Below are 20,827 nucleotides of genomic sequence, written 5' to 3' on the forward strand. Positions count from 1 at the left end.
CATTAATAAGGTGCTCAACATTGCAGCACATATTTTTACAGTCAGGTAAAGAAAAAAATGTTTTGGTCTGAAAAGTTAATTAGGCTATTACTGACAACTTGGAGCAGGATTTTTTTTAAGCTCACCCATTAAAAATTATGTAAAGGCTTACTCAAAGTTATGCAAAATTAGGGGCGTGGTTGCTTTGATTGACAGGTGGGGCTGCTGGCTGTCAGCTAAATGTCACATCAGCTAATTCCATCCATCCCTAAGTTCTCTTCTTAACCATGTTTGGGTTTTTGGTGTATTTGGAGATTTCATTTTGCAAATGAAGAATATTAACTTTTGTTAATCGTATATTTTTACAGTACTTTCAGATAATGAAAAGACTTCCCTTTATGCAAGTTCCAGTCAGTGTGCTGTCAGTGGGTCTCTCCACCAGCAGTTCCATCATCCACACCCTCACTTAAACCAGAAGATACAGCATCATACAAAAGAAAGTGGATTTTATTTGTACTTCTTTATTAGTTACAGGCACAGTCACAAACACCAGAGAGAAACAGTGGCGAGAAGGAGGAAGAACAGTCATATAACAAAGATGTTTCACTTTTGTTTATTTCATCTTTGCCTCCCATTCACCATCTCTCACCATCTCTTTCTCTATTAACAAGATTTAAGGGTAAACTAAAATCAAGTGTTCCTATTTTTCACTGCAACCTTTCCGTTTTGCACCTGTGTAAAGAGAGGGAGATAGATTGAAAAGAGAAGGAGGCAAACTATTATAGTATAGTACTCCAACTCTTTTGCTATGCACTCCTTCCTAATACAAACAAAGGAACAAATCCGTTAAACATTCCCTCAGGTTGGGACTAACAAACCACGCGGGTCAGACTGCTTACTTGTTTCAAGCAAGCGCCTGTGCTTGCACCATAGCACCCAAGAATTTGACATACTGTACTGACACGTTGTATGTAGGTATGATGCACGCACTGTTGGCCTCAACACAGGACAGAATGATTGATGGGGGAAAAGAAGAGGGAAGAAGAGGCAGGGACAGAGATGGACAGAATGTTTCACTAGCACAAGATTATTTTTATTGAAAATAATCCCATGTTTCCTGTGGTGGTACTGCTCACACACAGACACCTCCCACAGTCCCCTCACTGAGGATCTCTAGAAAGGAGACAAGTCTTTTTGTAGCCAAAGAGAGGGCCAGGAGGGCGAATGTGTGCAAGGATGTTGCGGCGTTGGAGAAGAGGGAGTAAGTAGATCGTGATGGTGGGGGGCGAGTACTGGTTTGAACAGAGGTAGAGAGCTTGAGAGAGGGGGATTTACTCTTCCTTTTCTTCTCCGTGTGTGATGACGTAGCAGATGTTCTTGTAGTCCACATTGCCAGCCACATCAGGAGGGAAAGCAGCCCACAGGTTGGTCATCTGCAAAGGAAGAAAATAGAATCAAATGACTTATAACTCAGACAGACTGTGAACAGGTGTGCCACAAAGTTTAAGCAGCTCACCTCCTCAGCGGTGAACCTGTCGCACTGGGTAGTCAGGAGCTCCTCAAGGCTGGAGAGGAAGAATGAAGGAAATTGAACATCTAGCTTGTTTCAAGAGTGTTTCACAAAGAGATACTTATTTGATTGAAGTCAAGTTAAAGGTATAAGCCCTTACAATTCCTTCTTGATGGCGCCAGTGCCCTCTGGGTCCAGGACCTTGAAAGCGCTCACAATAACGTCCTCAGGATCAGCACCTAAGAGTATTTTTAGTCAATTAGCCACAGTTATAAATTCTAAAAACAATTTAATATCCAAGCAAAGTTTATTAAACTAATATGCCTTGCACCACACAATAGTCTATACCGTTTAATGGGGATTGGGGATATAACTTGGTATTATGAATTATTAAAAAATACAAATATTTGAGTGTTTTGCTGTGGAGCCTCAGGCTCAAATCAGGTTCAACCATTTGCCTTCAAGTTAACTTTTGCATTTGAAAGATGTCATGCCTCTGTTTAAAATAATAAAAAATTAAAAGTCCAAATAAGTATGAATGAATTTAGTTATGCTGTAAAATGTTGAAAGATACCAGGTGTGAGAATTTCTACAGCAAGATAGTTTCAACTCACCCTTCAGCTTCTCGCCGAACATGGTCAGGAAGACGGTAAAGTTAATGGGGCCGCTGGCCTCCTTCACCATGGCCTCCAGCTCCTCATTCTTCACATTCAGTTGGCCCATGGTGGCCAGCACGTCCCTCAAGTCGTCCTTGCTGATGATGCCATCTCTGTTCTGGTCAATGATTGTGAAAGCCTGGTATGGACGGAAAAGAAAGAAAGAGAGAGAGGGGGCGGTGGGGTGGGGGTGGTTAGTGAATGGATAAAAAATAAATAAAAATAAATAAATAAGGTAATCTTAAGCACTCAAAAAACACAACAAATTAAATCAGGGATATCTGAGGTTCTCATATTTCTCACAAGTCTTGGTCATAAGACCCCCTATGATAATTCTTTGCCTGCCAACATAAGCGTGTAAATGCAAAGCTGTCCTCCACCTCTCCCTCTCCACATAGCTGTGGGTAGCACCACGTGAAACCAAAGATGGCATTGAAAACCTTTCGGGACTTGGCAGCTGGTCGGCCACTTGTCTTTCTAGGGTGTTAAAATGGTCTCGGAATTTAAGACAAGCCCCTTGCGACATTTAAGGAGACGGTATCGATTACATCTAACACCACCTATCTCTTTTTTTTTTTGCCTTGTGACTACATTTTCTGACCCTGTCGCCAATATTCTCTCCCCTGTTAATATCTGTAAAGGGAACATTGTCACCAGAATCCCCGTTTCAACATCTTGATACCTTTTGCAGCTAAGTGCTACGTCCTTAATTAGTACGACAAAACCACATTTTGTTCCTTTTTTTTAACTCTAAAAGTACACTCTATCTATCTCTTTCTACCTTGAGTTCCTCTCCCCTGTTTTGATTGATTTAACTGTCCACCAGCTGTCTGGCAGCATTCCAGTTGGGTCACACAGCGTCTGTTTAAGGGTCTGTGTGAGGGATTACTGAGCTCACCCAGGGGAGAGGTAGCTGCTGTCATCGGAAGAACTTGGATTTACTGTTCTGACGTGCTGATGAGGACATTTTAGCTGTCATGTGGCCTAAAAAATCAGGTGTATATCCTTCAGAAGCTACCTCACGTTACTCCAAGGTCAAATAATCGATACAGAACAGGAACATTTACTGAAGTTACCTTGAAGTCCTTAGTTTATACTATTAGAAGGCTTCTAATTTGAAGTGCAAGAGAAGTAATGAAAAAAATGTTACCTCCTTGTACTCCTGGATCTGGCTCTGCTCGAACATGGAGAACACATTGGAGGATCCACCCTCTCCCTGCTGCTGCCTCCTCTTGGCCTTCTTGGGTGCCTGTTTCACAATAAAAAGGTAAAACACTTTAAACATACAAAACAACAGACCAAACACACATCTCTATAAGACTTTGTGATCCTTGTTTAGGCTCTCAACTGTCAATGATGCTCTTTGTAAGGTCAAAACCAATAGGACATGATGGAGTCCCACAGGGCTTGTTTTTGGTACCTTTTTAAATTGTATTTTGACAGAGATAAGATCTAGCAACTAATAACATTAACTTAACTGGTGGCTTTTGCCAAATAATTAAACAAATCCCAACATTTCAAATCAGAAAGCTTTTGATTTCTGACAATGTTAAATCTCACAAAAAATAAAGCAAGTTATTTCCTTGAAGACTACAAAAATTAACAAAAAAAGTCTTAAAATTTAGAGTAGGCCAATGGAAAAAAATCTAGATTGTTGCCATTATCAAAAGTTTTGAAGGCTTTGCTAAAGAGACTCCTAACATTTTGCAACATTGACAGTTGGTAATCCAGATTGAAAATTTCACTGATGCTTTTAACTCATCAGTTTAGGGTAGAGGATCCAAGCTCCCAAGAGACTGTTCTTCCAAGGAACATGGTGACACTCACCATCTTTCAAGTTTTGGGGTTGTTGGTGGTCAAGAAGAGAAGCCTACGCCAAAGCCGATGTGACTGACATGTATGCATCGCACCCATGGGGTCTTATATACTAGCCCATGGAGGGCTAACTTTAGCCACTCCATCAGGTTTGGCAGGAAAACAGAGCTGAGGGAAAGTAAGAGAAAGAGGGAGGAGTGAGAAGGTGGCAGGGTGGATCAACTTACCAATGATCCAAAATAGGCCCCAGGAGACTTGGAATGAGGTGAATTCAATGCCAACACACACGCCTGACTTTGGTGTCATCTGTGGACTAATATGGACAAACTAACAGGCGGGAATGCTGCAACAACTGAACTACCCCCGATCCCTACTTCTTCTGCAAGCTGAGGATCTTTGTGTCTATTTTTTCCTTCTTTATGTTTACCATGAGAGAACAAACCCCAGTGCATGTCTACAGGCTATTGCTACTAACTTGATACACACGTATTGGATTAACAGTAATCAACAGGCCTTAGCCGCTCAAGTTGCCAGCTTGTAATCGCAGTAAACATTTCCTGAAGTCATCGCCTGTCTAAATGATAGGTTAGTTTCTACTACATGATCAGCAGTGGCCAGCGGGGTGTATAAACAGACATGAAACTTGAAAGCAGTCTGATGATGGATATTGGTTTGGGGCCAATAGTGACACACGACTACTACCAGGACTTGATATAGTGACCTTGCATTAATGAGAATTGTAAACAGTCCTGCAAAACTGTCAGAGGACGAAGGAATTACTGCAAGTCTTTCTCTAAAATGCATTTCTCCCCCCACAGAAACAAAAATAGGCCCTATATAATTGTTCATGTACAGTATATTCCCTCCTCTAAAGGCAGATTGTTGGTCGTTATGTCATGTATTTGTGTCCATTATGTTGTGCTTGTGTAGTGAAAAATGTTCTAATGAAGTCCAAAATGTAATTTAAACATATAAAAAGTGGTGAAAAGGTTTCATTAAATGAAGTTAACAAGAATAAGGTTTCTTAGAACATGACAACAGCAGCTGACTTAATCCCTCTGTTTAAAAGAAGGAACCTTTTAGAATATTTTTGTGTGATAAGTCGCCTCCATGATGAAAAACAGCAAATGATGATGGAACTAAAAGAGCAGCTTTCCCACCATGGACGCACTAATTTGGGTAGTTCCCAGTATAGTTGCTTTAGAATAGGAGGACAGTGGCCCACCCACTAAACTCCATATATGAGCTCCAAAGGCTGCCATCAATCAAACCACTGCACAGCCAAAGTACGTATTGGAATACAGTAGGCTAACTAATACGTCTCTGTGCTCATTTGTTGGACTTGTACTCCCAGGGGCAAAATATTATCTAATTTTTGTAAAAGTGAAACTATGTACCTTTTTTTAATTTTTTATAAATAATCCTGTTGTTTTTCTTAATGTGACGGCACTAGGAACGTAAATCATCTTCAATGGTGATTATTAAGAAGCAACCAAAGGTTTATTCCCGTGTAAAGAACGTTGAGCAGCCACTTCAAATTGGGGCTTGAAGGTGAAAAAAGTGAGAGAGAGCGACAGAGACGGAGAAAGAGCCCAGGCTCTGTCAAAGACCATAAAAACAAGACAGCTGCCGTAGTGACTGAAATAGCGCTAGCACTGACCCCCCCACCCCATTCTCTTTCTCAGCCATTTTTCCACTTCTCAAATTTGACAGACAGACTTACTTCAGCCTTCTTGGCTTGCTTCCCCACTTACAACTGTCAGCCTTTATATTTTAACCCCACACCCAATGACCAAGTGTCCCATGAATAAAGACAAATAGATCAATAAGGTGATCAAAACACATAACCTTACCTATACATAGAGTATCAAATAAGCATTTAAAAAAAATCGCAATATTGGGACCAAAGAGGATTCTTAATTCTGACTGAACTCTTTATGGAGAAGATCTGATTTTTGTTCTTCATTAACAAACTGGTGAAATTATTTTTTCTGCAATCAGGAACGTAAAACGCGTCATTTGCTACCCTATACTTTAATGTTTTAAGTTTTATGGCCCGGTTGATTCAGAAAGAGGCGGAACAAATACAGTAGCTATTGAATGTGCAATCGTCACAAGAAGTTTTAGTCATTGTGTGTTTTGAAAACAGGAAGAGAGCTCTTGACTGAAATAACAAAATAAATTGGACAGATCATATTTCATTTATTGACTCAACAGCATACATAATTAGTAAAAAAAATGAACAACACAACTTAGTATAGTTCATATGACTATTTACATCATAGGTTTGCAAAGCAACCACAGTTATTGAAACCAAGGGCTCAGTCACAGTTTGTACTTCTCAGAGATTATCCAAAATCTATTAAGTTTTCTTGCTGAACAGCTTCACCACCTTGCCCCTTTTTTAACCAATCAGCAATCAGTTCCTTCACTTCTCTTCCAAAATCTTCATGCAATTTACTGAACTCCTCTTGAGAGCTGAAGCAGAGACCTGACAACTCTCCTAAAGACGGAGCAGAAGTGTTAACAGGCACCACGTTGGCGCTCCTCTTGGGCCACAGTTTGGGTGATTTTTTACTGTATGATTTGGATGAAATGTTGAGAGGTAGGAGCATCGGACTGCTGGTAAGGCTGGGTCCTGCTCCGGCAAATGGTGATGGATATGACGGGAGTGTGGAGGTTTGTATGCTTAAAGGGGCAGAAGGCAATCCTGCTGTGTTGTAATTGGGCATGGTGAAAGCTCTGGCTGGTTCCTCAGAGAACTCACCTAGTGCATCTGAGGAAAAAAGCACACAGACAAAAATGTAAATAACCCCCAAAAAAGTGAATTTATGTTTAAAGAGAGCTACAGAGACACTTAGGCCCTCCTTACACCTGGCATTAACATGTCTCCCCGGTAATCCATTCACAAGGAGACAGCTCTAAGTATGTCATTAACTGCTTGCATAAATCTCTCAACCTACTTAGTAATTAATCAGAAGTCACTGCTCCATTCAGTAAACAAATTAAGTCAATTATTTTCTGTTAGCAATGATTAACTCATTTGTTGTTTTAAAGAGTCCCCAAATGGAAATACCACAGCATGTTTCTGGTGTTTTCTTTCCGATACATTCATTTTGTCTGTTATTGTGGCTTGGCTCCTATTTGCCAATATGGGAAACTACAGTTGTGACATTGTCTACTCCTTAATGCCTCCTGACACTACCCATTGCATCTTAAAACAAAAGCATGGTTATAGTCCTCCTTAACTAACAAAAGGGGGCAGCATTGTATTTTGGTTTATTTATAAGGCTCTGTTGCAAAAAGTACGTCATTACCACTTCCCTCTGGGTACATTGCTGACATCACTACAACTCAACACATGGATTTTTAGGCTTAGAGGTGGGAAAAAATTATTCTCTTTTAAGATTTCAAATCGATTCATAACTTCCAAAAATCGATCCTCAAGATCCTGAAGTATGTACTGATTCAAAAATAGACTTTGAATCCATGGATCAATGAATCCAGAATCGACTCGTGACCCCAAGAATCAACATCGAATCAAATCGTGGGACACCCAAAGATTCCCAGCCCTTTTAATAATACAGAGTACAGTGAGGAGAGAGAGAGAGAAGAGGCAGAGAGAGTGACTTTGACAATTTGGTTTGTGGCTGGCAGAAAAAGTTAAAGGTAAAGAAGACACCTGCTCGACACCTGAAACTTTTTGTCTATCATCCACACAGTCCACATCAGGGACTTGTTTCTGAGCAGTTGCATTTTCATGTGTGTGTGTGTGTGTGTGTGTGTGTGTGTGTGTGTGTGTCAGCTGACTGCACAGTTCGGACTCTTTAAGGTTCATTACTTAGAGAGCCTTCACACATAAATATGTTGTCTCAAACTTACAGTGTGTATTTCATGCAAACGGTCATCTTCGGGTAATTCAGTGTCACATATTCATGAAATGATTCACGAACAGATGTGAACCTTAATGGTGCGCTGCTCTGCGGTCTGGTCAGCTCTGTGGGGAGTTCTAAGTACTTCTCCAGTTTAGTGACCACAGAAAATCTATCTTATAACCTGCAAATGGGCCCTGTCAGTATGTTATTCTATGGATCCTAATCCAACTCACTGGCTCTCCTTTATGCGCCATGAATCCGGGCAATCTGTGTGCATAATTCGAGGAACAATTTTAGTGCTGCCCTTCAGCTAAACCAGTGGACGCCTGTGTGATAGGGTAGCCTATGTATTATATTGGGTTTTTTGTACATGTTTATTTGATAGGGACAAATAAAATATACATAGACAAACTGAAAACAGCAATCCAATGCAAGTAAGTCATGTTCAGTTATAATTACATTTTTACCATCTAATGAGACCCTAACCCTAACCCTGCTGGTAAATGTGCCACAGTATTTGTAAGCTAGCTCAAACTCTCCAGCGATCAAGACAAAAATGTCCCTGGACGAGCTACAATATATGATCTGTCAACGAAGTCAGTTAACATTAATTTGAAATAATCATTATTCATATAATCTTATGGGAAATTAAAAACTATAAATAGACTGTGGTCATATTCAAACCACCAAACTTTTGTCTGAAGGATCAGATCCGATGCTTTCTCAATGCTTAAAGGGGCAATAACATCTGTACTTAGACCTGAAAACTTCATCAGATCACCCAAGATGCATGTTATCACCAGGTGTAAACAGGGATTTGAACACAGATGGAGGAGTTGGGGATTAAATAATCAGAGTAAGCCTATTTATTCTAAATAGATTTAGAGCAGGAGAAAAGCTTTTATCTGTGTTCTTAAATCCATAATCAGTGTCTGCACAATTACAAAGGGCTCTACACCAATACAAAGGTCTGATCAGGCCCGCAAGGGAATCTCTAACTAAACTCCGTTATCATTTTAAATCCTGTGTATATTAACTCATCTTTATTGAGTTAAGATAAGAGTTAAGATATTTTTCAGAATAAACACTTTAAATGTTGCAAAATCACTGGATTACAATTGTTCTAGCTGTGCTGCTCGCTAAGTCTCTATGTAAACACTTCAGAAACAAACAACGACACTCTTCATTCATCACAACACACATCTCCTTCTGAATAAGAGTCGTGGTTGATCTGAAGGACATAGTTTCTAAAAAGATAAAAAAACAAATATTTTGATGAAGATAGATTTTTTTCTGCTAGGGCCTCCATGTTCAGTTCCTGCCCTAAAGAAAGTCGAATATAAGCCGCCTTTCTTTTCCAAAGTCTGCAACTTTTGCTCAACCTAAAGACATTATATGAGGTCATTGCATGTTTCTAACTGCACACCACGGTAAACATTGTTAAAGCACATGCATTCAAAAAGTATATAATACAATGCTAATAGTTGCATATGAACTAGGGCTGTAAATTTATATATATATATTTTTTTAATGGGATTTATCGCAAAATTTCAAAGTTAATCATGATTATTCGCACTTTTGATTGCATGTTTGAAATTCAATTATTTCACATTTAAAAAAACAGAAATAGTAAGGCTTTTATTTTGAAGTTTTGCACTGTCTTAAGCTGAGAGTTAATCGCTTTCTGTTTGAATTTAAGCAAGAAACATCTGGTTGATTAAAGGTTATGACATTAACTTAACCAGGGTAAAATGCACTCTTTACGGATCAAAAGCTAAATGTTAAAATCTAAACAGAACGGTAAATAAGTGAAATGTTTGAGGACACAAGGTGAACATTACTTTTGACTCGTCAGCTGAGCTGTCTGAAAGTGTTCTTTAAGTGAGACTCTCAAAGATGCAGCAGCGTTGTTCTTTTCCATCACTGTGACTACAGGGAGACACTGTGGAGGCTCCACTTTCATTGAGTGTTGTTTGTTTATAGGGAACTATTACTAACTGACTCTATTTCTCAACCAGTTCAGCTCGTGACTGTGTGCCAAACTAATGCTTTTTGGTTTTGCTCAACACATCTCACATTGAATGGTGTGCACCTAAAAGGACACAATAGCATGTGATTAATAGCGATTAAAAAATGCATGCATTCATTTCAGACCATAATTAATTGTGATTAAATGCTGACAGCCATGATATAAACACAACACAACAAACAGAAAAAGGTCAAGATAGTACAGTGTGCATACTTTGTGTCATGGTGTACAAAGGGTGTCAGATGTGGAGGCTGTAAACAGTGATGCCTCACACAGCTGCTCTCAGAACAAAGACAGCTCTCTCTCACCCTCAGATATGAGAAAATAGACACTTGTGGTTTCTATCTCTCACCTCTGTACTTCTTCTCCAGGTCCATCAGAAGGAGTAGCAGGTAGCCGTGGTTGGCTGACAGCAACGCTTTGATCCAGCTCTCCTGGCTCGCCTGGTCCTCGGCTGCAAACTTGTAGGTCCGCAGTCCTTGCTCACCCCACACCAGCGAGAAAGCAAACTGCTCCTCAGACTCACACAGCTGGACGGTGCAGCCCTCTAGAACAATCACCCCTGTCACTTCCCGATCGTCCGGCCGGTCCTTGTAGAAGAGGAGGTTCCCCTTCAGCACGAACCAGCGCTTCTGATAGGAAGTCTTTATCTCACCCTGTGGGACAGTTGTGCCATCTGGGGTTTACTGACTCTGTTAGAAATGACTAATTTACTCAAGTTCTTACACAACTGGCTTGGGGAAATACGCAGCACAGAGGAAGGTCATGTTACAGAGTTGTTTATGACATTTCTGATGTGGGAACCAAAAAGTGAAGTAGCTTTTTTATTTCGTTTCTGTGTGCTCTGAAATTCAAAATTATTTATTTTGAGTTCATCAGTAAAAAAAAAACAAGCTATACATTCTATATAACCGTTATTGAATTAAATAGCAGCACAGGATTTTTCCAATCTAATTTTTTTTTTTGAAAATCACTTCACACCTTTTAAAAGGTGGTGAACAAATGAATTATGGTAGTAGCCTATTAGGAAGACATTTATGAAATAATGCTGTTTTGGGTGACTTGATTGAAAAACATCAATTTGTAGATTTTTGTAAGTACAGAAACATATGTAGGCTACCTAGAACCTCACATTAAATGTTAATATTTCTTAAATTAAACTGTATTCTTAATCATTGAATAGTCTTACCTTTTTAGACAGGTACCCTTCTTTGTCCACAGGTGAGTTGCAAGATTCAAAATAGGAGACAATCTTTTCATGAAACTTCATTTCAACATCTCGGGCTTCTCCGAACTGAACCTGCAACATAAAGAAAACTAAAACCCTGAACTCACATCCCCTTTTATTGAATGTTGTGCTATTTGTTTATAGGGAACTATTAAACTGACTCTATATCTCAACAAGTTCAGCCCGTGTCTGTGTGTCAAACTAACACTTTTTAGTTTTGCTCAACACACAATTAAGTCTTTACAACATTATAGTATTTGTATCGTTTATTACCTTTTGGAAAACTACCAGAGACCTCCGCCATTAATAACGCACAGGCTGTTTTGAGTTTTGAGGCGGAAACGTGCACCTTCCGGGTTAATGTTAATATGTTTGCGCTTTTAAAAAACCTAATTTTTAACATAGTTCTTTTTCTAGTTGTGAAAATGAAAACCTAAACCACATAATTTCTCATTTCCACATGGTTCTTGTTTACTCACCTGCTTGACGTGTTTCAGCTTCTTCCTGTGTTCATGTGTGTGTCAATCACTTCCTGGTTGCCAAGGTGAGGGCAGCTCCACGTCAACAGCCCGCACCCCTCTGCATGTGTACTTTGAACTCATTAATCAATACCCTAAATAATCTTTAATCTATTTTTTTTTTTACAATACATGTGAATTGAATTGACATTTAATTTTTGTTTACTCGTTAATAATGCATTCTAAACATTTTCTCTTTCACTCCTGCAATACCTTTTCTCTTACTGTGATAGTCTGTACACGAAAAATAATCCTTATAGTATCTTAACGTAATAATTGGCAAAACCTGATTCTGTTTCTCCTTCAAAAGGGCAAGTAAGGACATATAATTCTTGCTGATTTGCAACTTTCTTAAAAAGGAATAGTTATGTCCATCAATTACTTCCAGAGGAAATAGAAAGAGGTAGTGGTAAAGCAGCACTTTGTTTGACATTTGTCATGTTGGAGTACATTAACGTTGAGTGCTTTACTTCATTAGTAGTTGGAGTATAACCTCAACTCTATAGAGGTTAATCCCTTATGTAGGCCTACATTTGTTAATTGGCTACAGATGGTCGAACACAGTAAGATCAGTTACACAACCTTTACATACACTTTATTTTCTTGCTATATAGTATTTGGATTTGAACTATAATATTCATCACAAGTTGAATGTTACTGTGTGAACTGTTTTGTCTGTTGTGCAGGGTTTGGCTGTGGGTGTGTGCCTGTGGTTATACTGTCAAAATCCCTAACGTCTGGTTTGTAAAGTCAAGTCTGTGCACATGATAAATTCATATTTTTGTCTTATATTACTTAACCCAACTAACTCATGAGGTAAAAAAAAATACTTATAAATTCCTTGAGCCCCAAGGGGATGTAAGAGGTGTCTGCTTTTACTTTGTAATTTTAATTATTACACCATGACGCAAATGTATATCAACAAGCATTTTGAGTTAGCAGTATGTTCACCGGTGCTCTGAAGAACCACATATCAATATACAATACAAAACAATATACACTTGGCACTTTGTAGTGGAACTAACTGAGTTTATTGTTTTTGCTCTACAAACACCTGCTTCCATTTTATTCTATATTAATCTGCAATAAAGATATCCAGCATCCAACAAGCACCAATCATTCCAGACAATCAGGGGAAATCAAAGACAATCATGCTGTTATTCTGATTTTAAAAATAAATCAGTATTTGTCATTAGGTTTACATACTTATCTTAAAAGATATGGTTTAACACATGACCCAAAGAGGTGTTACACTATGCAACACACTGTCATGTTACGATTCTTCAACCCTCTCTTTAGTAGTACAGATGCACCAATATACCTTTAAAGAGCAAATATCGAAAACATTTTTCTTCTCATTTTTGTTGATGCTACGATGCATGTCAATAAAAACATTATCTGAAAAGAGCTATATATTAATGTTTTTTTTTTTGCAGTTTACCCATGCCTCTTTTAAAAGGTTTACACAGACCTGTTGATGTTCAGGTCAGCTGATCATAGCACTGGTTGGTTTGAGTTTTGATAGAGAAACAAATCTCATCGGCCAAATAGAACATTAGGCTGACGTCAGTTCAGAATATGACATGATGCTTTTATATTTGTGTATCAGTATATGTAGCGAGTCAGCCTCTTTGGTTAAGTGCTTGCCTGTTGTGGCCCTGTATAAATTATTAAGGGGCGGACTACTGTAAGTGGCAAACAACGGGCTACGTACCACAACTTTCAGTAACTTCTTTAAACAATTCCAAATGCTTTACAGGAGCTTTTATAAATTAAATACGCTGCAAATATTTCTAAATAAAATTCAGAGAGCAAAAATATTCCTTCACATATTCTCCAGAAAGTAGGCGTTCTGATTGGCAGTGAGTCTAGTTTAACCATCATTGCTGCTGTTCCCTCCACACTTGCTGTAACTGTAAAATCTCTCCGATGTGGATCTTCTGGTGTCTTTTCAGGTTCTCCCCCCGGCTGAAGCTCTTTCCACACTGGCTGCAGTAGTAAGGTTTCTCCCCTGTGTGGACCCTCTTGTGTTTTTTCAGGTCCCCTGCCTGACTAAAACGTCTCCCACACTGTATGCAGCCATACGGCTTCTCCCCTGTATGGCACCGCAGGTGGATCCTTAAGTTCCCAACCCTGCTGAAAGACTTTCCACAAACAACACACAAGTGTGTTTCCTCCCTGCTAAAGTGCTCCATTCTCAGTTTTCTTGCATCAAAAGCAGCCTTGTGGGTTTTTGTGAATCCATGCCTCCTCGGTACGGCATGATTTGAGTGGAAAAAGACTCGTCCATGAGATTCAGTGCTAACTTGGGACCTTTGTTTCTCAGCAGAGTTGAAATGTGAAGAGTTGCTGCTCAAATCTACACATCCACTGTACTGTTCCTGATCCGATGGCTGCTCTGATGCTGCTAAGTCTGTTGGTTCTGTTTTGATGACAGCCAGGTTCAGCCCATGTGAGGTTTGAGAAAGTGGGATAGACGCAAAATTTGATGAGGCAGAATTGACATTCCTGTTTGCACTCTGTGACACGTGGACAGTCATTTCCTCCTTAACAATCTGTGCATCCTCCTCGCTTTGTGCTTTGCAATGTTCTGTTGCTTGTGCTGTGTTGCACTCAGACTGTGGTTTAACGTTATTGTAGCTTTCCTGATGGTTTCCGCCCCGCTTTCCCTCGTTGTCAAACGTGTGGCCCATTTCATTGTTTTGGTCTGTGAGGGATACTTCTGCCTTACACCTCAAAGTGAGGCTGGACTCCTGCTCTTGATGGTGCGCGGTATCCTTTTCTTGAGGTAATGAACTTATTTCAGGAGAAGCTGCTGTGAGATGAATACCAAAAAAAAGGAGTGTTACACTTTTTCAGAGGTAACTCAAAAAGATGATAACATACGCTGTAATGATAAATCCTCATGAATAACACCCTTCTTACCCACCTATGCTATCTCTTGTTAAGTGTTCCTGAAGCTCCTGCAGTCTTCTCTTCAAACTCTCATTCTCTCTCTGTGTTCGGGAAGTTTTGTCCTGGTACTCCAACACGGTCTCCTTCACCACCTCCAGAACCTCCTGCACAGCTTCATTCAACAGTTTGGCCACTCGAGCATTCAAACGTTCAAGTTTAGACATCCTGAAATAAAATGACAAGAAAGGGTGAGATTGCTTATGAATTAAGCCCCTGGAAATGAAGTACTATGTTTACAAATATTACTAAATGACCAATAATAGGATTTATTTTCTCAAAGACAAAAACACAATGGGTGTCAGTAGTTCAGAAATGTACTGAGCTATTTTATCATCTACTTTTGTTGAAGGTTAGATTATTCCCCAACAAGAGCTTTGATGTAACATGTGTTACATGATAACATGGTTTAATATTACAGGTGCTCAGGTCGTTTTCAATCAGGTTAATCCTCCAGGGTCATTTCATTTCAATGTTATTTACATGAACCAGAAATACACGTTTTGCTGAGTTACAGACAACATAGTCGTTCACGGTTTATATTACGTTGACTTTAAATCAAACATATTGAAAACTTTTGATTTAGTTTCATGGCGTAACGTTACCTGCCAGCTAGCCGTGAAGTAAGCACCGACTGTACTGCTAATGTTAGCTACATTAGCTCTCTTCGTGTTTTTTCCCCCCTCTGATCTTTTAACAACCCCGCTATCTTGTTTTAATATTAATAAATTGCTTCCCTTTTCGTACCTTTCTGTGAACTTAAATGGTAACAACAAGAACAACTAAATAGGACACAAATGTATGGAGCTAAACCAGATGAGCAACAAAACAAATGTGCAACACCCGGAAGATGTACCCGCATCACTTCCGGTGCGGTGTGAACTTTTCAAAATAAAAAGATCTTGGTTTGGTTTTTGTTTTATGCCGTTTGGTTACCACTGTCTTTTGCAAGAGACTCTTATTGATCTTCCGTTACACTAATTCTAAAGCAAATGTTTGTAGTCAGTTTGAATTTCCCTCGGGATCAATAAAGTATCTGTCTGTCTGTCTGTCTGTCTATCTTTCTGTCTGTCTGTCTGTCTGTCTGTCTATCTATCTTTCTGTCTGTCTGTCTATCTATCTGTCTATCAATCTATCAGTCTGTCTGTCTGTCTATCTTTCTGTCTGTCTGTCTGTCTATCTATCAATCTATCTGTCTGTCTGTCTATCTGTCTTGTTATTCTATATGGAAAATAAAATACACATTTTCATTCCATACTTTATACCTTTTGAAGCAGCAAAAACAAAATATGATATAACACGAAAGGCTTGTAAAGTAGGCTTAAATATTACAATAAAAACAATCAACATGGTGTGCTTTGTTACATATGTATATAGAGTACAACACTTCTGTAGCATTCACTTAAAGCTTCCTTTAGAATTGTACAAACATAATGTCTTTAAAAACAAATAACACCATGAGCTCAGTTAACAGAGACATATAAAATGCACAAAACATAACGTCAAAATAAAATTCTCTTATCAAGCTATAGCCTACAGGAGGACACAGGGATTCTTGGTGATGGATGAATGACTAAGAACGGACCGCACAGCCTCTTCAAACACCTCATCCAGCCCATGCTGGTTGATTGAGGCACACTCAAGATATTTAACAGACTTTATTTGCTTTGCCAGCTTTGATCCCTGCTGCTGGGTCACTGTGGTCTGATTCTGCTCCCTCAGTTTCTCCAGGACCTCCTGATCATCACGCAGGTCACTCTTTGTTCCCACAAGGAGAATTGGCACATTGGGGCAATGGTGTTTAACCTCTGGGTGCCATTTGCGCCTGACACTCTCATAGGAAGTTGGGTTAGCAATGGAGAAGCAGATGATGACAACACTGACTTTGATGTAGCAGAGAGGGCGTATACGGTCATAGTCCTCACTGCCAGCAGTGTCTACAATGTGCAGGGTGACGGTCTGGTTGTCTACGTTAACCTGGGTAAGGTAATCTGTAGGAAAGATCTTTCTGACATAGTTGAGGATTAGACGGGTCTTTCCTACATCATTGTCTCCAACTATCACACACCGGACACTCATTGTAGCACCTTCACCTCCGGAAACTCTGAAACGTAAAAAGTTATAATTAAGCATACTAAGTAGGATTCACATGATATGATCACATCTGGATCAAAGATGAAAGAAGATATTAAAACACAATTTGAATTGAAAAATTCAACCTACTTGTCAGATCTGTCGTATGTTTCCTGTAGTCATCCTGTATAAAAAGGTTTAAATACTATTGAGTAGAACATGACATATGAGGTAAAGTAGGCAGTCCTTTGCACTTGCACAAGTTTCATTCAGTTGGGGGGGAAAGGGAAGTACATGCTGGAAATTTTTGGAATTTCATAATACCTTCAAAGTGTTCTCTGAAACCAGTCGCTGCAATACTTACCGGACCAGAGGTACAGTTTACTGATCATAAATAAGACAAGGCAAAGGTGAAACATGTAACAGTAAAACATTTAATGCTGAGTAATCCAGTTCAGTACATATGACTCTAAAACAGAAAAGACAGATGCACAGATACTCCTATTGCATTATGTGTTACATATAATAAAGTATTGAATCCCAATTTTGGTTTGGAGTTTGTGCTGTTGACATATTGGATGACATCATGTTCTGTAAATGTCTTCTAACAATAGATCATTGACTGTGTCCTGTCCACAAATGGTGTAATAAGGCTTCTTTCATTTTATAATGTAGTTCTTTGTGTCAATATTAGCCACAAGGAGCTGCTTTGAAAATAAAACTATTTTTTTTTTTTTTTAGGGCTTTAACTATGTCTCTCATTCTTACGCTGCAACTTGATTCATTTGCTTCAAGCATAACAGACTCATCTGGCCTCGTGAGAGCACGTCATGTCAAACTTGGGCATCTTTAAACGCTTACACTTTTTCCATGGACCTATATTTTTTGTAGCTATTTTTCTACATACATTCACAGCCTCGTTAAGTGTCAGAGATCAGCTATTGATAGTTTTCTTCTCTACTTATGCTGATATCTCTAAAGGCTGGATTTACTATGTACTTTCACGTGGCATGCCTTATTATTTATTACTGAAAAACACACCTTTAGACTGATCACAATAAGACAATCATTTCAATACTTTTACACACACTGATCATACTGAACTCTTCAAGTTACTCGACGCTCTAAAGTGTTTTGAAGTCAGCAACGTCTGGTGTCGTTTTTAAGGATTTAGATTATGTCGAATCATTGTAAAGGAAACTTGTTGATAGAGAAAACTTGACAATAAAGAAGCACCAAAAAGATTCATTTGGTTTGAAAATGAATGTGGAACCTTAACCAAAAAAAAAAGAAAAAGGACACAAAAAAAGTATGCGCAAAGAAAGTCAAGATCAGACAATGGCAGCACAGCAGGAATGTTTGAAATACTAGACTGTGCTTGATACTTAAAAGCTAAAGGTACGACTTATTTGACATGAAACTGTCTGGGTTATTTCTATCTGCATGAGAACAGGCAGCGCTGTGTCTATAACATAGCTATGAATCAATAAAAAACAACAACTGTACACATGGAAGGCTCACAGATGAGTCTGCTGGTGTTTCTTCATGTTACTCGAGTGACTGAAGCTTTTACCACAGTGGCTGCACTTGAATGGTTTCTCCCCTGTGTGGTAGCGCAGGTGAACTTTCAGGTAGCCTGACTGACTGAATCTCTTCCCGCACACTGAACAGCAGTACGGCTTCTCCCCAGTGTGCACCCGACTGTGTTTCTTATAGTCGCCAGCATGCCTGAAGGTGCGGCCACACAGCACACAGCTGTAGTGTTTTCTCACATTTCTTTGGAAAATTCTTAAGCCTGGACCTTCAGCTTTTGTGTTCTTCTGGGCGGCGTATTGTTTTTCTGCTGTTTCACTGTCCATGTCTTTGTATCCTTGAGTTAGTGGCTCGTCTATTCCATTTTGGTTCAGACTAAAGACAAGCCTTGTGTCATTAGAGAGTCCTGAATTGGCTTGTAGCGCGTATAAGGATGTTGCCGTTCTTGCATCCTCAGCATATGAATCACTTTTGTTGTCCACGGTGCATTCTTCCAATGTAGCCTCTTCTTTTATTGTATGATCTTTTTCAGAGTTTATAACCGCAGTGGTACAGACCATATGGTTTGAAATTGATGCTGAAAGTCCATCTTTGATCTCCGTTTTTAGAGTTTTTGGTTCAGACAAGTCATCACCTTTAAAATGTGAGCTGGTTATAGCACAAGGGGAGAGACAGGAGTTGGGTAATGATTTTGTGGATGCTTCAGAGTCAAAGTCTTTGAATGAATATGAGGGACACATTGCTGCACTGTCCTTGTCAAAGGAGATGAGTTTAATCACCTCTTCCTGATCTTCGTTTTGTCCCTGTTCCATGAGACTAATCTCAGCATCAGGCTGCGGGGCTGCAAGGGACGTTTGTGCCGCAATTCCTACAAAAATAGAGGCAATATTTAAAGAAACAGTCTCAATCATTTGTGCAACAAGTAATTAGACGATTTACCATTGCTTTCCAGTCGTGTGCTCTCCTGCAGCTCCTGCAGTCTCCTCTTCAGACTCTGGTTCTCTCTCTGTGTTCTGGCAGTTTTCTCCTGGTACTCTGACACAGTCTCATTTACCACCTTCAGAACCTCCTGCACAGCTTTAGACAGCAGCTTCTCCACGCGGAAGTTCAGACGCTCAAGTTTGGACATCTTTATCGACAATTTGAAACTGGAAATCTGGAGAAAAGGGGGGTGGCAATTGTGTGTAAGTGATCAATCTTTGCAGGAGCAGAATGCTCTCTACAAAAGGTTTGTTGAGTTTTGCTTCACAAGTCTATAACAACTATCAAAACTATTTTTAAGACTCCACTCTACAGAAACTAGAGCGTGCAAATTAACATATCATTTTACCCTAATAGCAAACAAAGGCATTGGTGTGAGTGAAATACAGACACTATTTCAACTTCAAATACTGCTCCAGGGGTCACAGCAATATTTTTCTTATTGTGTTACCTCGCAATACTTTTGTGTTCCCTTGCAATATTTTATTTTTGTCGTCACTTGGCATGAAGTTAAACAGAAGCTGAGGACAGGTGATTCTGCCTTCCTTGGTCAGCAGAACATTTAAAAACAACTCTTTCCTACCAGACAGACAGACACAACATTAGTATATGATCTCTGATATTAATACAACACTTAAGTTAATAAAATGTGGTAATACAAATACACAAAAATACATGAAACCTATGATCGCTCACCTCACACATAAAAGATCTCAGGTTGGTTTTACAGCAACTCTTTGTTTTCGAAACATACCTTTAAATAATTATGGGGATTCATTTAACTGTAAAAAAAAAAATACAATAAAAAACCTGTGAATCTGTGAATTTTCAACTATACCAGTCTTTCTCCTGGATCTAGGATTACCAAGAGGACTTTACTTATTTACTGAACATTGCACAAGCATTCCTACCGGACAGTAGTGTATAACAAAAACTGATGCCAAGTTTGCAAAAGTATTGTGAGGTAACGCAAATGCATTTGTTTAGTTTTCTGTAAAGGGAGCATTAACAATACTAAACATCAATGCTGCCATTTGATTTAATTCATTAAATTGCGTTGAATGCAAAAATAGCCCTCGAATGAAATTCTCGCTGTGACCCTCGGGAATGAAAAGAGAAAGGCTCCTCGGTGTTTTTAAGATATCTCTTACATCAAACCTGATGTGATGGACGTCAAACGTTCTCAGTCTCCGATGAAACCAACATAATGTAGAAGAAATCCTAAATGGAAGAAACTCATTGTATTTATATTCAAATTGATGCAGAAATGATCGACGAGGTTGTAAAAATCCAGTGTCAGGACATGGTAGGCAAGAGGTCCATTTATCATCGTTTGTTGTGTCTTTTCTGGAAGATGAGTCCTGTACTGGTTTATCAAATAAATATCCCGATCGATTTTGTTTATTTTCGCAGGAAACACATGAGCAAACATGGACACTCACACTTCCTGGGTATTTTAAGTGGCTAACATCCAGGGCGAGGTGCGTTGCTGCCATCTACTGGCGAAGACAAAAACAGCGCTTTCAAAAATAACAAAAGCATTCACTGCAGATCACAAGACAGATTTCTGATTTGTATCTAGAGTGAAATAATAAATGTATTAATTCTTTTCAGTGAAATAATGCGGCGATGGGCCATCACTGCACTAAGATGAACTCATAATTATTGGAATTATAAA

The 20,827-nt window shown here is 39.2% G+C and overlaps 5 protein-coding genes across 6 annotated transcripts; all 5 read right to left on the reverse strand.

Annotated features, from left to right (window-relative positions):
* Window positions 1-480: 480 nt before the first annotated feature.
* mylpfb (myosin light chain, phosphorylatable, fast skeletal muscle b) lies at window positions 481-4,126 on the reverse strand. The gene is made up of 6 exons (XM_061027632.1): window positions 3,973-4,126; window positions 3,296-3,394; window positions 2,104-2,284; window positions 1,650-1,728; window positions 1,496-1,544; window positions 481-1,412 (listed from the first exon to the last, which is right to left on the reverse strand). The coding sequence occupies exons 1-6, from the start codon at window positions 3,973-3,975 to the stop codon at window positions 1,311-1,313; spliced, it is 513 nt and encodes a 170-aa protein (XP_060883615.1). The 5' UTR covers window positions 3,976-4,126; the 3' UTR covers window positions 481-1,310.
* A 2,016-nt stretch (window positions 4,127-6,142) lies between these two features.
* LOC132955023 (sesquipedalian-1-like) lies at window positions 6,143-11,668 on the reverse strand. The gene is made up of 4 exons (XM_061027631.1): window positions 11,572-11,668; window positions 11,054-11,164; window positions 10,217-10,520; window positions 6,143-6,736 (listed from the first exon to the last, which is right to left on the reverse strand). Exons 2-4 carry the CDS (start codon window positions 11,132-11,134, stop codon window positions 6,309-6,311), a joined length of 813 nt encoding a protein of 270 aa, XP_060883614.1. The 5' UTR covers window positions 11,135-11,164; window positions 11,572-11,668; the 3' UTR covers window positions 6,143-6,308.
* Window positions 11,669-12,618: 950 nt separating this feature from the next.
* Window positions 12,619-14,891, reverse strand: LOC132955890 (zinc finger and SCAN domain-containing protein 20-like). 2 transcript variants are annotated; one of them, XM_061028975.1, is made up of 2 exons: window positions 14,540-14,891; window positions 12,619-14,422 (listed from the first exon to the last, which is right to left on the reverse strand). In XM_061028975.1, the coding sequence occupies exons 1-2, from the start codon at window positions 14,727-14,729 to the stop codon at window positions 13,491-13,493; spliced, it is 1,122 nt and encodes a 373-aa protein (XP_060884958.1). In that variant the 5' UTR covers window positions 14,730-14,891; the 3' UTR covers window positions 12,619-13,490. The 2 variants fall into 2 exon arrangements, with proteins under 2 accessions (XP_060884958.1, XP_060884957.1); XM_061028974.1 differs by having other exon boundaries at window positions 12,619-14,425; window positions 14,540-14,888.
* A 1,027-nt stretch (window positions 14,892-15,918) lies between these two features.
* LOC132955892 (rho-related GTP-binding protein RhoG-like) lies at window positions 15,919-16,908 on the reverse strand. The gene is made up of 2 exons (XM_061028978.1): window positions 16,786-16,908; window positions 15,919-16,666 (listed from the first exon to the last, which is right to left on the reverse strand). Exon 2 carries the CDS (start codon window positions 16,639-16,641, stop codon window positions 16,096-16,098), a length of 546 nt encoding a protein of 181 aa, XP_060884961.1. The 5' UTR covers window positions 16,642-16,666; window positions 16,786-16,908; the 3' UTR covers window positions 15,919-16,095.
* Window positions 16,909-17,055: 147 nt separating this feature from the next.
* On the reverse strand, window positions 17,056-20,612 carry LOC132955891 (zinc finger and SCAN domain-containing protein 29-like). The gene is made up of 3 exons (XM_061028977.1): window positions 20,301-20,612; window positions 19,108-19,316; window positions 17,056-19,036 (listed from the first exon to the last, which is right to left on the reverse strand). The coding sequence occupies exons 2-3, from the start codon at window positions 19,295-19,297 to the stop codon at window positions 18,153-18,155; spliced, it is 1,074 nt and encodes a 357-aa protein (XP_060884960.1). The 5' UTR covers window positions 19,298-19,316; window positions 20,301-20,612; the 3' UTR covers window positions 17,056-18,152.
* Window positions 20,613-20,827: the final 215 nt, after the last annotated feature.

The sequence above is a fragment of the Labrus mixtus genome, chromosome 21, assembly GCF_963584025.1.
Source record: "Labrus mixtus chromosome 21, fLabMix1.1, whole genome shotgun sequence".
Lineage (NCBI taxonomy): Eukaryota > Metazoa > Chordata > Actinopteri > Labriformes > Labridae > Labrus > Labrus mixtus.